The 17,714-nt window shown below is 42.1% G+C and overlaps 1 protein-coding gene across 1 annotated transcript in view; it reads right to left on the reverse strand.

Moving 5' to 3' along the window:
• Positions 1-17,462, reverse strand: part of fam20ca (FAM20C golgi associated secretory pathway kinase a) — a 42,216-nt gene extending 24,754 nt beyond the window's left edge. The window contains exons 1-3 of the mRNA XM_061712222.1: positions 16,085-17,462; positions 14,932-15,110; positions 12,139-12,217 (exon numbers count right to left, since the gene is read on the reverse strand). Of these exons, the coding sequence (XP_061568206.1) occupies positions 12,139-12,217; positions 14,932-15,110; positions 16,085-16,608 (782 nt within the window). The 5' untranslated portion in view covers positions 16,609-17,462. The remainder of the gene's footprint in view (positions 1-12,138; positions 12,218-14,931; positions 15,111-16,084) is intronic.
• Between the last annotated feature and the right edge of the window lie 252 nt (positions 17,463-17,714).

Raw genomic sequence — 17,714 nt, forward strand, 5'->3', positions numbered from 1 at the left:
GCTTCTGATGTAAATCAGAAGCACCTTAATCTGAAAAACCACTTCCGTTCTCCTTCTTTTCATTTTTCTCCTTCTAATTTCCTTCTTCACCAACAATACTGTTAGATGTCATATGAACTTACAGCTATAAGATAAATATGCACGCGGCTGCAGGCTGGTTTATACACCATGACTTTAGACTCTTATGTATTATACAAGTTTAGAAATTCTTGAAAGACTTGGTATAATTAGTTCAAGGTGAGTTTGTTAATTGTGACCGAACCATATTTGATGGAGTGTTTTTTTCTTTTTTTATTAATTTGTTAATTTCCCAGAAGACTGTGGGAAGGTGCAGCAAGTTGGTTTGGTCAATGATAACAGTCCCCCCTTAACCCGCCCACCACGAAACAGCACATAACTGAATTAAACGTAGCAACAAAATCATTTAAAAACTTTTATACTTCCAAAGAAAGCAATCAAAAGATGTTATCCGGGAAGCTATTTTGTGGGCGCGGCTACCAAATGGGGCTTTGTTCACTCCCCAGCTGAACTTTCTATTTAGACCTGTCAACAGTCTTGTTGTGCTCCGTGGTTTGTGGTCAGATGCCGTTTCCTAAATAGAAACCATCTATCAGAGGCTAAGTGGGGGCTGAGAGATGTCATTGTGGTCATGAGTGGGTGACGGTGGCAAAGGAGGAAGCGGTGAAAAGACTGGAAAAACAATTCCAAGGGTTGCATTTATGCTTGTGTAAGAGCTAAGTGAGATGGACCAGGTCCAATGCTCTTACGGATAAAACGAGTTAATGAGTACATGAGATGACAGAAGAGGGGGAGGAATACCCGATAAAACCTACAATTAATTTAAAAAAAATCTGAGGATATTCAGCAGCTGAGACATTGCTTTAAGGAAATATTTCAGCACATTTTCTAGTGGGCTGAGGAATGCTCTTCTAACCTGACCTGCAGACCAAAACATACAATAGAAGCTGAGCACAGAGCATGAAAACATGTTTACAAAAACAAGAGTGTTGATTTAAGGAAAAAAAAAAAAGTGTTGCTGCAGAAAGAAGGATGAATCCGATGAAACAAACCTCCGCTTTCACATCTTTTATTCCCATCTTCGCAGGTGCAGCGTACTGAAAAGTCGATGCACCAAAAAGGGAAGGAGGCAAATGAAACTCAAACATCCAGCACATAAGCCCTAAATTACCAAGCTCCATTACATCTGAAAGACCTCATAGTTCTTTACGATCCCAACAGAGCACTTTGCTCTCAGACGGCAAGCTTACTTGTGGTTTTCCAAAAGTAGAAAGGGAAGCAGAACATTCAGCTATCCAGCTCTTCTCTTGTGTATCCAGCTCCTAGTTGAGCTCCAGTTGTTGTCTCGCTTTCTTCCCTTAAGATCAGAACTAAAACTTTCCTTCTTAATAAACTACATAGGTGGGGAATGACCCAGGTGACCCCGAGATTTTCATTTATTTAGGCTGAGGGCTTGGGGAACCTCCATCGATCTACAGGGCACTGTTCCTCACTCTGCTCTCTTCACTCTCCATTTAATAATTTTTAACAGGATTGATTGTAGTTATTTGAAATGAACTTATTTACTTTGTCTGCAAAAAGCCCTGAGGTCATTTTTGGTATGAAGTGGTACCATGTAAAGTGAATTTAATTGGACTGGGTGGGGTTGTAGTCAGATAAAACAACTAGTGATAAAAATAATAATAAGAAAAAAATGAAAGAGTGAGTGAGAAGCTTTCAAAGCAGTGGTCTCTCTCTCTCTCACTGGCGTATAGTTTGCGACTCAGAAGGTAGTGCATTCATCTGCCCAGCTGAAACTCAGTGGTTCGAGTCCTGGCCTTGCAGTCTCTGAGTCAAAGTGCTTGTGCTTGATGGGGTAAAACACTGAACACCACTTTCCCTCTGACAAATTCATTGGTGTGTGATCGTGTATATGATGGATAAAAGCACTGCTTTGACTCAATAGAAAATCATTCTGCACAGATCTCTGCAGAATCCTTCATGAATGGGTGAATGTGGTTTCTACTCTAAGGAGCTTTGAGTGGTCAACAAGGTTAGGAGAGCTAAATATAAATATCAGTCCATTTAACCTGAAAACAGAAAAGCACAAGGACAGAGTAAAATGTGGAGGACACACATCAAACTAGGCACTCTGCCATGGACTAATTCCTCCAAGCACCCCCTCTGTCCTTATAATATCGCAACTGCCATTGTCATGCAGTAGCAAAGCATAAATTGTGTTTCTATAGGGAGTACAAATAAGTAGTTACTAAATGTTTCAACCACTGCTGTGAAAATGCCGTGTTTGATGCTGTATTTATTATATTGACGGAACTATATGTTCTTGCAAGTTAAAAACTGAAGCCTGACACAAATGCACCAAATGAAATGTAGTTGCTACCATGCACTGGGATGGTGCAATTACAAAACATCAGCACGACAGTGAGAGCATGCCAGGCACGGCAGGCTGAGATTTAGCCCAAATCCCTGCTGAGGAGCACACTTGGGAGAGAACTGTTGCCTCATACAGTCATAAAGATGATACAGATGAGTGTCCCAGTGAACAGACTCCCTAAGAAGGCGTACAACAGGCGAGCTGGATAGTCAGGTGTGGTTGGTTTTATTTTCTCAGTCGTGAATGTGAGAATTTTTAAGATGTGAAAACTGAAAATGATTCTCTTTCTTACATGTAACAATACTCGCATATCAGTCTGTGCTTTTCATACGTCTAAGGTTTCGCTCGTTTTGTGAGCAGAGTTCCCAGCAGCAGCAGCAGCACCGGCTGAGAGAGTTCCTGCAACCCCAGCACAGAGGCTCCTCTGTTTCCCTTGCTCCTGGGGAGGAAGGTGGAAAGGATGGGGCATCCAGGGCAAACCCCCGGATCAAGTTCCCGCATCTCCATCCCGGTGATACCAGAACTGGCCACAGCAGCCCTTCCTACATCCTGCCTTGACAATAGGCAAAACCAGGGAGAACCCTCCTCCTCCGCTTTGGTTTAATTAGTAAACAATGATTGCTTTTTCCTCCTCTTCTCCTGGCCTCTGTCAAAGGGACAGGGGAGCCATACACAACTTAATTGCCACCTTGGACAAGCTTAGACAAGCACAAAATGGGCCAACAATGGGCGTATTAACCTGTACATTGCCGTCACAAAAGGCCCGTGTTACAAAGCCACAATGCCGTCTCTCTTTTTTCTCTGTTAGAGAGCTGTTGTTTCATTCATTAGGCTCAGTGAGACCTCCAGGTGGACTGGGATGGATCTACCTGGGAAAGCCTGTTAGCTGATGACCAGGTTGGTGCAGTGTGGCCCTGTTATCAAGGGCAACATAGAACTAAGTGGCAATGTAAGAAAGAAGCAAAAGTGCTCTGTCATTTTTCAGACAAGGATGAAGAAAAATTAATGGGCCACTTTTTGTCTGAGCTCAAACTATTATCACATTATAGCTTCTCATAAAGGCCTAATGACAAAACTTTATGACCCAGAGTAAGTTGTCTCAATTTTCCAAGATAAATTGCTTAAATGCAAAGTTTTAATCACAGGAGTGAATTCACCAGAGCATACGAATCGCAATCAACCTCTTGAAAACTCCCTCAATTAAATACAGCACTCCTCCGTGCTCATTTCAGACAATCAACCTGGGAAATGTTCCACAGTTCCAGAAGCTACACCTGCTCGTTGTACAATAAACATCCTTACCACAAGTTAAAAATAGGTGTGCTTTCCCTGCTTCATAAAACAGTTGAAGCTGTATTTTTTTTTGGGAAGCCTAGAAAGAATTTTTTTTAGCATTCCAGACAAATGTGGCAACATGTGGGAAGCTTAGGAATTCCCCCATCCAGTATTTTAAACTATAATGATATGATACAGTAGGACGCTGCACAACACAGCCTTGCAAAGCAGTGACAAAGATAATGTTCGGAGCCACAACAAGCACGCAGAAGTGCAAAAATATGATCCAGCTTGGATGTGGTGAAGCAGAGGAGAGAACACATGCGCTTTTCCAATCCACAGGCATGCACACTCACATAAAAACACAACACGGAACATGTGCAGATATGTGATTCAAATACCCAACCTGTTGTACTGGTTAAAACATGCTTGAAATGCTGTATTTGTACTGATGGTGGGTGAGGGTGGGTGGATTTGCACCATGCATCTATATTCTGCAGATAGGGCTAAAGCCATAATTAAGTAGACCGGAGAATGTTGCTGCAAAATGAGCATTCAGACTTCACTCCAATCACGAAGGCCATGATCTCTCGCAAGTCAGCTGGCATATAATCACATTACGACTAGGCCACTCGTAGATCTGCCACATTTCCCTGAGAAAGCATAAATACTTGTTAAATGGAGAGAGAGAGAGAGAGATAGAGAGAGAGAGGCGAGAGGATCTAAAAATACAGAGCCGAGAGCCACTAAACAGAGTGACAAGCCAGTGGCTTAGTATTGCCCCAGCGAATCACACAAACAAGTCCAGAAGGAAAGCATGGATGGAAGGTGGAGACGGAAAGGAGGATGGACAGAAATGAGAAGGAGGGGTAGTGATGAGAAACACCACTTCCATGGGAGTAAAACTTTCATGTGAAGAGTGTCTGTGTAAGTAGGGAGGATGTGAGAGGAGTCTAAAATAAGACAACCCCTCAGTGTGTCAGTGTTTTTTGTGAGCGCACCTGTCAAAAAACAAAAGTTATTGTAGATACAAGATGACATGCGGGTTCAGTCGGTGCCAGCATCTGGCACCGACTGACCTCCTGAATCAAGAATAGACACCGAACTGAGCTCAGACAGAAACAGGAAAATGACAAGAACTTCCTGTGAAAAAGGAAGAGAAGTGAGTCGGTGGTGATTATGACGAATGTGACTGATGTAAAATGACTGATGGCTGAACATTCAAAAGTGTCACAGCACCCAAACACGCACTTTAATGATGAGACATAATTAGATAAGGAGCAGACGGATAAATGACTGACTGACACTTCAATTAAAATATTTCACACTGAACTGCTGCCATCAACTTCCTGAAGACTTTACTAAGCCGACTGAAATTCTCCTCACTAACTGAGCGTTTATGTGTGTGCGTTGATGGATATCCAGATATGACAAACTACTGAATGAGGCTGGTACCACGACTCTTATCCGAGCACTAATTAACCGGATCATCTCACAGCCAACAAGAGGTCACAGCGCCCACACACACACACACACACACATGCACACACACACACACGGCTCTATACAGTCTGAACACACACTTTTGTAAAGCAACTTCACAGTACGCAGCCACCAGATCAAGACTTTCATCAAAAAATTGTGCTTACACGGATGCCCGAAATAGAAAAATATACAGCAGAGAGCGAGATTGGTAAAAGAAAAATAATGAAAACAGAACTGGTGGTAGAGAGCCGTGCTGAGAAAACCGACTTTGCAAAGGTATCAGCCCGCGGCTGGACTACGCTAAAATCTTTGATAGAACAAATAAAGGAAAGGAAGGAGGAGAGGGGATGAAAGAGAAGTGTGGAGAAGAGGGGAAGAAGAAAGAAGCTGCGTAAGATGAGCAATCCTCATCCACATTAGGGCAGCTTAAAACCCAAATTAATCTTAAAGACCTACAGAGGGAGTCAGCGGTGCTCAGAGCCTCCAGAAGAGCTGCTGGGGCTGGCTCGCTCTGCCTGCTTGGCTGGAAGTACAAAGCAGCATGAGAAACAGATGTTGAGGATGCCTGAGACCGGAACGCTGTGTGTGCGTGTATGTGTGTGTGTGTGCGTGCATGCGTGCGTGTGTGTAAGAGAGACCATAAACTGTCGAAGAGAGAGGGAAAAACAAAGCAGATATTGTGAGACAGCAGATGCTATATTTGCATTGCAAGGTTCTGTCAGCACAAGGCCAAAGGTGTACAGTAAATCAGAAAAGAAGATACTGCAACTTTGATTACTCTAACAATTTAGAAATGAGAGTACAAGTGTGTTAAAGGTCAAAAGGCTTGTGAACTATTCTCCAAGAAACACGTTGGAGCTGCTGGGATAAACCTTAATGTTGTACAACTGTAGATATCAGATATGTGTAAAAACTTGAATTTTGCTCAACGTTTACCTGTATTGTCACATTTCCTGTGGTCATATTTGAAATATCCTTACATGTGCATGTGAAACACAGACATATGCAAAGGGAGGACTGTAGTTATGGTTAGTGAAATATGGTCAATGAAACTGTTAAAGTAAAATTGCTCCGATATCCTGAACTGAATGCAGATGAGATGCTTTCACTCTAACGTAACCATCTCCCTGCCTGCTGAAACTTCATAAAGATTTGGCTTTAGTTAAAATAAATTAATAGTAAATTACAAGGGGATTTGTATTCTCACTCATGTTTAGTTTTTGTCATCTTCACTATTCTTCTTCAAATGATCACTTTCAGAAGCTAGTCCTACTCCACTCCTACTCCACCCCACTCCTAAAGCACTACAAGGTTGATTTGTTTTATGTTTTTTTTCTTTTTAAGAGCATTACACCCAATTATTTTCCTAGTATTACCTTAGGGAAGAACAAATACTTATTTTACATAATTTTATGAACAAAAATGGACTAGGTTGTCAGGGAAATAATGTACAATGCAATTTTGCAACATTTTCTAGTCTTGCTCTGTAAAACATAATGTACTGTAGAAATGAAAAAAGAAACATATAATGCATACTATTTGTAATATACAGCGTGTATTAGTTATGCTATGTCTCCCTGAACTCTACTGTATATGTTTTATAGTAAGAAAGAAAATCCTCAAAACAATACTGTCAACACACAAATATGAACCACTCAAATGAACTCAATTGAAGAAGAATTAAAAAACTGTTATATGTTAGATGCATTTGAATGTACTGAACACTTACATATACACAACATGCACTATAATTTATAGCCACCTCAGTGTCTTCCCACTCATGGAGAAACCCCACCCGATCTCTGCAGATTGCCATTGATTTGGACAGCCAGGTCAGGTAAATTGCTCGGCTTTCTGGGCTGATGCCGCGTCCTGTGGCAGCCGAGCCAGCACAGCATAAGCTGCCGAAAAGCCAAAGACCCTTTCCCTGCCAAGCACCATTCAAAGAGAGAGGCTGGTTAAGCCGCAAACATTGCGCGGGAAAAAGTTTACGTAAGCTATCAGCGCCAGGAGGGATGGATGTGACCGTCCAAGCTGGAGCTGTTCATTAAATGCAAAACCATGCTCACAGTTAACGTAGAAAACGTTGTTGTAGGATAGATGACTACAACAAAGCTAATGTGAAAAAAGAGTTGACATTTCATCACATTTACACGCTTGGAGGCTTCTTTACTTGTCAAAAGTGAAAATCATTAGGGGAGTGTTAAATGGAGAGCGGTTGGGAGTGAATGAGCTGGTTTTCCTTTATGTTCGTAGGCAGAGTGTGGGCTCGCAGTCATCACCTCCTGTGTAATAAACCCACAGCCATGAGTGAGTTGCTACAGCTGAGGCTTAGCTCACTGTTCGCACAAATTTTCCAGTACCAGCCGTGGGTGATGGAGGGTCCACGAACTCCATAACCTCCCACAAATAATTTTCTTTGCAGCTTGTGTGTGCGTACGTATATATATACATATATATATATGCGCGTGTGTGTGTGTGTGTGTGCACTGCAGCTGTGCAAGCAGCTGTCTATGGTAACATGCCTCATCTGTGTTTATGCACGCACCCGACGGTGAGTTCAGAACAGCAGCTCTTAAAAGTGTTTCCAATTGACAGCCAGTAGCACTGGAGTGGTTCTGATAGGAAATCATAAGGGAAATCCTCTTAAATGAGTGTCTACCAAAGAAAAACAAAACAAAACAAAACAAAACAAAAAAAGAAAAGAAGGAGGATGTCAACAATATTTCCTGACTTCCAGGCTTTAAATATAGTCATGGTAATTAATTCAGGAGGGTTTTTTTCAGCGGCTATGCAGTATGTGTCTTTCCTGATTTTCAGATCATGCATACAAAGTATACATGCATTTATTCATGCATGTAAATATATACAGATTTCATGCTCATTTCATCTTCTCAACATGGTTATCTCTTGGATAAGGATGGATCGGGATTCCGAAGTTCTGTGTTATAATGTGGGAATATTATGCTTCTCTTTTGGGGGTTTTGTTGTGTTTCTAGACATGATTATTGTATTATGAGAGACAAGTCAGATTGTGGAGGAGAATTTAATGTTATTTGGTCCACCAGTGATGGTTATCGGAGTCACTTTAGTGGATTGTATTGTTTGTATGGTCACAAAGGATCAAATGAAAGTTTTGCAGAGAGGAATATTTGTTGCAAAGTGGTTTGCTGGTTAGATCTATAGCCTCAAAGCAAGAAGATTTCCAGTTCAAATCTTATCTGAGGCGTTTTTGAGTGGAGTTTGCATGTTTTTCCTGTGCCTGCATATATATTTGGTTTGCTGCTGATTCTAAATCACCCATGGGTGTGTGTGTGGTCGGTTATTTCTCTTGTTTGTCTGTGTGATGGACCAGCAATCTCTCCAGGGTGCACCCCTCTCTTTCCTGATGAAAGCTTGGTAGACTCCAGGCCCCATCCCTCCCATGTCCCTGCACATTATGAAGAGGGTATAAAAGAATTATTGGGAAAAACCCTTCTTCATTCACAAGAGTTTAATTAAATTATTATAAAGAATAATGTATTTGATCAATAGTCTTCGTGTAGGCTTCCTCCTGATTTGATCCCTTCAATCCTGATAGAATTCTTGATGAATATAAATGGACAACTGCACACATATCCCAACTACTATGATGTACTACAATAGACTTGTGTTTCCACACTGCCTGTAAATGATAAACAAAAAACAAAAAACATTTAAGAAAACAAATAAATAAGCTACGCTGCCTCTTGGGTGTTGCGGCTATGAGGCTTCACGGCCAACCCCAAAGGCTTTAGTACCACAAAGAGCTCAAGCGTGTCAAAACTGATTCACTTCATGAAGATGAAGACATATTCAGATTCCCCTTAGTGGTAAAGGTTGGACATGTGTGCCCTATATAGCTATACAGCAAGTTACATGCTTCTGTGCTTTAATTTAACAGCTCTCGGCAGGACTGGGGTAAGTACATAACAAACAGGAGCAATCAATTTCATTTCTGCTTTTTTCGCAATGCATAAACTGTTTTGAGCTTTGAGAATGTAAAAAAAATAAGAAAAATCAAAGGAAAGAAGTTGAAACAAGCTTGTTATTTGCATACCCGAGGCTTACACCTCCTCCCTCGAACCTTCAGCCCTCATCTGACAAATCCTTTTAGCATGACATGAACATTAAGGCTCTGTATGCACATCCCAAACGGGATCCTGGCAGGGAGGGAAGGCCAGCAGAGATGCGAGCCAGACAGACATGAAGATCGGGGGGGGAGTTGTTCCTTCACCCAGCCTGTAACCTGGCTCCAGCTGCAATACCTAGCACCCTGACAGGTTGGCACTAATACTCTTTTCAACTTTCTCATTTTTTCTTCCAAAGTCAGCAGTTACTCTGTTCGCATGTAACTTTCTCTTCGTACCTCAACAGCCTTTGATCATATTTACTACAAAGTCATCTTACATAGTCAAGTTCATTCTTTTTTTACATTTATTTGAATCGGCTCAAGGAAAACACATTCCCAAGTAAAGATTCCTCCACTATTCATTCCTGCTGTTTACTCTCTTAAGACACCTGGATTCCTTAAGTCCTGCAGATACAAATGACTTACAATGGCCACTACTCAGGATAATTTTACATGTTCTTGAGGACAATCAATCGTGAACATCCAAGGATAAGTGATCACAAAACTAAGAGGAAATGGAGTAAAAGAGCCAATATAAAAGCCAAAAACTTTCCTCAACGGTTGTCTAATAAACAAATTATTATCTGTAATTCCACTGTGGGCTCACAATTTTAATCCAAAAGATAAACCAAAGCTACAAATATTTCCCCAGAGCTGCATGGAGTAAACATCTTGTCGAGGTATCTGGCATGCTGTCAGCTTGTGCAGTCTACTGGCCCATGGCAGCGTACAGATTTTCATCTCCCTCAAAGGACTTCTGAAACTTCAAAGCTTCTCTGAAGCACTACTTGGTGCTGCACAGTAGCAGAAATGAAAGGAAAAAAACAAAGAATGACAGCAGTGGTTCAGACTACTGTACCCAGAATGCACCAAAACTCCTAAAATTAAAGCAGGATTGATCAATATGACAGAAATAACAAAAGCTCAAGATGTGCTTTAACAAAAGCTGAACAAAGGTTAATTCTTTCTGCATTGTGCCTCTTGGAAAACATTTTCTTTAGGTTTGTCTGCTCCGAGAAATGTTGTATAATATCTGTAAACACACAGAGGGATGATTGTGACAGTCAATGCAAGACGCTTGAATAAAATATGACAGGCGAAATAAAGAGCTGCAGGAGTCTGTAGCTGGAATGCAATAACTGTCAAACCCACTGAGACAGACTTCCTCACTAACGTTTAATGTTAAAAGAAAATCACTCCTATAATCATTTCTATGTAAAGTTAATAATAATGACATTTATAATGAAAAAATTTACAACCTAGAAGTTGCATGTATTAAGGTTAAGAGTTTTTCTGAGTAATCATTACGTGCTTCCTCTAAATTGAACATGAATGTTGTCACACAGTAGTTTCCCCAAATTTGCACCCCTTAGGAATTCAGTTGCTTTCTGTTTGACACAACTGAACACACACACATGTATAAGAAACACAGCATGCATCCTGATGCTGCATGACTGTGTCCAGATGTGGTTAATGGCACACTCTGCCCTGAGCACCACCCCAGGACCTGACCATGCCTCACCTCACGACGCTCACCTTTTCCCTTGACCCATCCTACGAGCAAAGTTACACTCAAACACAACTCATGCCTCCACACATATCGCCCGGTATTGTTCATGCTGCTGAAAGGCAACTCATGAATCACCCACGCAGCCACATACAAACCGAGGCTAATCTCAGTTCTTCTCAGATATGACTATGTCGACAATCCCTGCCGGGTGTTGTTGTTGCCTTGAAAGGTTTTGCATGCATGAAAACTATGAAGGGGATGCTCAGATTGCCATAGACTGAACCCGGTTCTGAGTGCCTTGTGTTTTAATACTCAGCCAGTAATTGACATTGAAATGAGAGAAATGTTTGCAACTCTGAACTATGAACACAGTAGTTTTATGTATGAATTAAGGGATACAAGGTCACTGCATTTAGATACAGAAAAGCTGAATACAGTAAATGAACACCAAACGCTTGGTAAAAAACTTTGAAAAAGCTTAGCAGCCTCTCCATAAATCAATCCCTGACAGCTTTTCCGTGCTCATTTTCAAGCTGATATTGAATTCACATACCTGAACTCCTTAACCCTCAAGATCCCTTGAAGTAATATGACTTAGGCATTTTATACTTGAAAAAAAGAGGCATTGGAAAAGATGCCTGAGCAAGTTGTCAAGTTATGGCATGATAAAGATTCAAAAGCTTCACTCAATAATTTTGCAAATACTGAAATGCAAAGATAACCACGCTCTTGCGTTGTCTTGCTTTACCTGTTTTATTCCTTCTCCCTCCAAGAATCTAATGCTTTCCACAGGGGTTCTCATGCAGAAAACTGTTCTGCATTTCATAGCAATCAAACCCAGCTCATGAGCAATTACTTCTGATCGCAGCCCAGTTGGCCTGGACGCTGTTTACCCATGTCAATATGGGAATTCATCGAAAAACTCTGAGAGCGGAGAGGGAGGGTGTTTCCTTTTCAAGTGCAATGCGGCATTGCTAGCTTGTATGCCTCCCAAAAGGCGCCTTCACGATGGCTCAATACCCATTTTAATTAACACGAAAGCCTGTTGATGTTAATTAAAAAGCAGACAGTTGATTCCCCATTAGAAAAAGATCACACAGAGGGGAAAGATGTGCACAAGATGTAGTGGCGATGCTCAGCACTGATTCACATGAGACTTAGTACAGCTTTCCTCAAATGAAGCAAGTTGCATCAAATAGACTGCTGATGAAAGATGTCTTTAAAGCAGAGAAATTGTAGTAGGATGTTATAAAAAATCCAGACTATGAAGTGTAGTTTCATGTTGTGAAACTGTGAACTTGTGGAGTCCATTCCCATGCTACTTACTTCATCGGCTTGAACAGCGCTTGCCCGTAGTTCTGGAAAGTCATGATCAGCTTCAGCTGGGTGCCTCCTGATTTCATGGCTAGAAGGAAAGCAAGTGAGATGCTGGATTACACTCTAAACCGCAACACTCAAAAATGTGCACAGCTGTTTTGTCATAATAGAGGAAAAGCGAGTATCGCATGAATTCATAAGAGTTTGCAAGAACACTGTACAATCTAAACCAAACTGCATCAGCTGGAACTGATTGACAGTGAAGACAAAAGTAACTTGATTTCCACAAGTTCTGGGTTTATGGAAGGATGATAGAATGAAACGCTGTGAATGCATGTTCTTGTTGCATGTGTGTATCTTTAGAAAAACACAAGTGACTCTGAGTGAGACCAAAATATTTCACTGTAACAGTTAATTGATTGTGCAGATCATCAGTGACGTCTTGTGCACATTAGTCACTTCCCCTGTCACTTACACAAACTGACCCCCTGCACTAGCGGAGTGAGGCCAGGATGTACGTCTCAGTCCATCAGTCATGTCCACGCTGTCTCCCAAAGGGTGACGGAGACTGACTGAGAGCTTCCTCTGACTCAGACAAAGGGACCGCCAGGCCTGTCTAAATGCCTTGTGTTTCTGTCACAATGGACGGGCTTTTGGGGGATTTGCTCATTTATTACAGCACATTAACTTGAGCATATTACACAACACAGTGCTTCTGCATAACCCCAATAACAGAATAAGCTCCCTGTAGTGGACCCACTTACTGAGTGGATTGCTGGCTGTGCAGCTGGCTCCACACTGCACCCCTCCTCCTCCTGCACGGAGCAGTATTTGGTATTTACTGGCTCTTGCTGTTTTGTCACAAGAGGTCTCATAGTTTGTTCCTCTGTTTTTCCTCTTTTGTGTTCGTGTACTGTATGTCATGCTTGTATACACATTCTCTGTGTTATGCTCTGTCTGTCTCAATTCATCTTACTCAGTGCCGGTAAGCCTGTCCTTTTCCTGTGACTGATTTTGAAAGGCTTCTGTATTTTATCTTTTTTTTCATACACTGTTGCACTCTGCCTAGCAGAGTGCGTTACCTCAGGTGCAGCACCTTTTTCTCTCTGACAGAACAGGAAATCTAAGTGAAACCACTGCCAAAGACCGCAGACAGCATTGGACCTACACACGTAACAGATTTGCTGAAGCCAGGTCAAATGGATGGTGGCCCAGAGTAATCTTTAAAAGTAATCTTTTAACTTGATGCATCCATACAGCGAGGCTAAAACCTCTGAGAGATTGGAATTCAGTGAGATATACTTTAAAGCTCCGATCTTGGACCCGTAAGCCAATTTTTGTAAAGAACTGACCTCAATGCAATGCTCAGTGAAGGCCTTTATAAAATTTGTTTTCAATTTGAAACTTCAAAAAGGTAATCCCCCTGTGAAAAGCCCTGCCTAAGCTTAGCAGATTGTTTCTCTGGATTGTATCTGCACTGACATGCAATCACATCTGACTTCAACAGGACATTCAGTAACTGTGTGAAAATCTTGTATTGACATAACCACCTATCTTGCGCAGTTTCTCCAAGATAACACAGCTGAACGGAAGCGCCTCTCGCTCCTTTTTTCACAGTTTCCCTTTCACTCCAAAGCTCCAGGACTCTTCCTACAAGCATCAGATTCTCCTCCAATCCCGTGATGATAAATTTGTCCTGCTTTCACCTGTGTCTCCTCACACTTCTGTACTTTTGATTTATGAGTTGAGCTGAAGCCTGAACAAGAGGCCAGGGAGAGACAGAGAGAGAGAGAGAGAGAGAGAGTGAGAGGGAGGGAGACAGAGAGAGAGAGCGAGAGAGAGGGAGAGGAAGGAGGGATTCTGTAATGCCAAATCTACTTTGTCATTTTTCCAAGACAGATAAGTGGAGACTGTTTTGCACTAATTATGGGGAACTATAATGCATGCTTCCAAGGACACACACCAACGTGTTCTTCAGCAGACAGAGTGTCTTTGCAGGTGTGATAAATTATGTTGATAAATTATGTAAGTGAGCAAGATCTCAGTATGAAAGAAAGAAAAAGATATGATGTTCACTAGAGAAAAAGAAGACTGACTGAAAATGACAATCCTGGAGAAAATAGTTTCAGAGAAAATTTTGAAATACTGGAAAACACAAAACAAGCAGAGAGAGGTCTTATAGCATATGTCCTTTACAAAATCACACCAACGAGCAACAACTGGGGTTTCAGCATTGATTTTCTGTTTGAAAAATAGTTGATATTTGGTCTGAATGTCTCAGACGTGGACACCAGTCCATCACAAAGCCAATGCAAAGACAGGCAGACAAATGACCTTGCAAACACTTTTCAATTACCAATTTTGAGGTACCAATCAACTCTTAGCTAGATTTTGAAACAATAATAAGCCAGAAGCAAACCGTTTATGAAAATCAATTCAGACTGAGACTCCTTGCAAGCCTTTATCCAGTTTAGTTCTCATTTGAAACCCTTCATTACACAACAGAATCCAATGGGACAAAAACTCTGCAAGTTGCATTATATCAAAGGCATGAATTTCCATTGAAAGGCTTTACTCTCATGAAAAATGCACCACATATTTAAGCAGCTTTAAACTAGTTGGGGATGCAGATGCTAGATCTAGACAACAAAACACAATCGCATATGCAGTATGAGCACTGTGTGGGCAATAAAAAAAAGAAAGTTGTCAATGAAGTCCTAATGCCTCAGCCTCACTGAATTGCATCCCATCAATTCTAAGACTGCACACCCTGGTAATATGGCGGTCCCCTGATCGACTCACCCACACTGGTGATTCTCTGCGTGATCAGGTCTTTCAGCAGGGCGTCCAGCACTGGACTGTGTCTGGGGTACAGCTCGTAGCGGTTGATCCCGATGTGGAAGCGCAGCCAGTTGGGGTACGACTCTGCGTTGGCCTCTCCAGTTGGAGACAACTCGCCCTCGTGCCCCTCGTCGTTGTGCCTGTAACCAGTACTCGAGTTGTAAAAAAAAATCAGGGGGGGTGGTGGATTTTATCATATGGGGACAGATCATTTGTGCTGATTACAAATAATATAATATATTACAAATAATAGCACTGACCAAAACACCTGCAGAAATACTGCAGGAATGACATAGCAGCAGTTAAATGCAGCCTTCTGTAAGCTTTAAATATCCACTGGGCTTACATCAAATACATCAAAACACAACAATAAAAACAGTTTTCTGAACTTATCAATATGCCTCTGTCCTTCCCAGGATAAGTAAAATGGATCACTGCAAAAACTCAAAATCTTAACAAGAATATTTGTCTTATTTCTAGTTAAAATGTCTCATTTTTTTAAGATTTTATTGCTGAGAAGATAAATCTTGTCCCACTGGCAGATTTTTCCTACTTATTGCAAGTGAAAATGTACTTGAAACAGGTGAAAATTGTCAAATAAGTTATTTTTCTGGTGTTATTTTTCTGGTGATGACTCTAAATGTTGAAATAGCAGTAATATCACATTCATTTATGAAATGACATAAGGGATGGAAAGGGGGGGATGATTTTGACCGTTTTTATTTCAGGGGGATGCCATCCCCCCTCATCCCCCCTCAACTCGAGTACTGCCTGTAACATAAATGAGTAATAAAATGAGAGAGACATGTGTAAAAGGATCAACAAAATAGGTTGTGATGAAATCTGATTGCTGATTGAAACTTTATAGTTTGATAGATAGATAGATAGATAGATAGATAGATAGATAGATAGATAGATAGATAGATAGATAGATAGATAGATAGATAGATAGATAGATAGATAGATAGATAGATAGATAGATAGATAGATAGATAGATAGATAGATAGATAGATAGATAGATAGATAGATAGATAGATAGATAGATAGATAGATAGATAGATAGATAGATAGATAGGATCTCCAAGGAACTACTAAGTTTAATTATCATCTTACCATCCCTGGTTCCCTGTTGCTCTGGGATAAAACCTGATGTCCGTGTTGACGTTAAATAAAGTGTCATCATCCGTGAGGGGAGGAAGCTCAACCTTGTACAAAGGATGCTGGAACAGAGCGGAGAGTCGGGAGAGCGCGTGGCCGGAGACGGTGCGACCCCCACTCGCGTCTCCGATGAGCGGCTTGTGGTCCTCCGCCTTCCCCGCCGAAGGTCTCATCCGCCCGAAGGACTCGGCTTTATTGTCCCCCGCGGCTGTGATCTTCTCCAGTGAATGCGATGTGAGGTTGGAGCTCGGCTCGTTGCTGAAATCCTGCAGGATCCTGAGCGTGTGCTTGTTAGGCCAGCCCGCCCAGCCCTGCGCCTCCCTGGCCGGGTGCTGAGCGCACCGGCAGCCGCCGTCCCGGCGCTCCGCCCCGGCAGCCCTCTTCTCCAGTCTGGGTAACAAGTCAATCATGATGTGCATGGTGCACGCCAGTAGAAACACCATCAGTAACAACACCCTGAATTTACGAAACAATATCATCGTTTTATACACGTATTTTCCCCCCGACAGAGCAAGCGTCAGCAGCAGCGCACCTTACGGCATCGACATTGATGTTCAAAAGAGTTAATCTATGAAAAGGCGGCGATATTGTGTTGACTTTATGATCATTTCACCTTTGTTTTAAAAAATCCATCAGGTTTGCTGACCTCTATTGTTTACAATAGTCCATTTTTTTTAATTTCCTGACAGGTGGACAGACCGACACGCTGTAAAAACTGGACATTTCGCTGGCAGCGGCTGGAAAAAGCGCTCCTCATCTGCCGTGCTCAGGACTCAGAGCGCAAAGATGACATAAATATGTCGGAAGAAATAACAGAAGTAACATCGGTATTCTTCCTCAAAGCCGTTTCCGTGTGTTTCTGCCAGTACAAAAGTAAGATGTAAAATGTCTCATATCTGTCTTCTAAGACAGAACCAAAAAAAAAAAAAAAAAAAGTCACAGAGTAGACTGCTTTCACCGAGTGCGCAGAAACAAAGCCTCGCTGAGACTGTGTTTGGGTTGGATTTGCAGCCAAACTGGAGGGGAGGGAAAAAAATCCCCTAAAATAACAGGTGATCCGCTGAAAGGCGTTTGGATGCTGCCCCACTTCTTGACAAAGCTGCTGCTGTGTGCGAGCCTCGCTCAGGTCAGACCAGACGCTGCAGCCTGGCAGGTGCTGCGATCATCCCGGTCGTGATGCGTCCTCTCTCGACGCCGCCTCCTCTTCTTTCAGTATCCAAGTGTTCATCCAGGGTGGCTCCGTTAAATATTATGATCGAAGCCATCTGAGCCCAGCCTCGTTGGCGTCATGAGGAAGAGATTGGCTCCGTGTGTGAACATACAAGTAGCACTGGTGACAAGGAAGCTTCAGGGATGGAAATCTGGGAGAGTTAAACCCGAATTATGGTTCTGCGTTAAACCGACGCAGAGCGTACGCTGTAGGGTACGGCGTAGCCTACGCCGTAGGCTATGCGTTGGTGTAACGCGGAACCATAAATCAGCCTTGAAGCCGCTGGAAGATGCAGCTCCTCCATGCGCAGCCAGAGGGCGCTGCGAGGGCCTGAAACACGGCGATGCCCAAACAGCAGAGCCTGTTGTATGGAGG

Source organism: Cololabis saira, chromosome 21, assembly GCF_033807715.1.
Source record: "Cololabis saira isolate AMF1-May2022 chromosome 21, fColSai1.1, whole genome shotgun sequence".
NCBI lineage: Eukaryota > Metazoa > Chordata > Actinopteri > Beloniformes > Belonidae > Cololabis > Cololabis saira.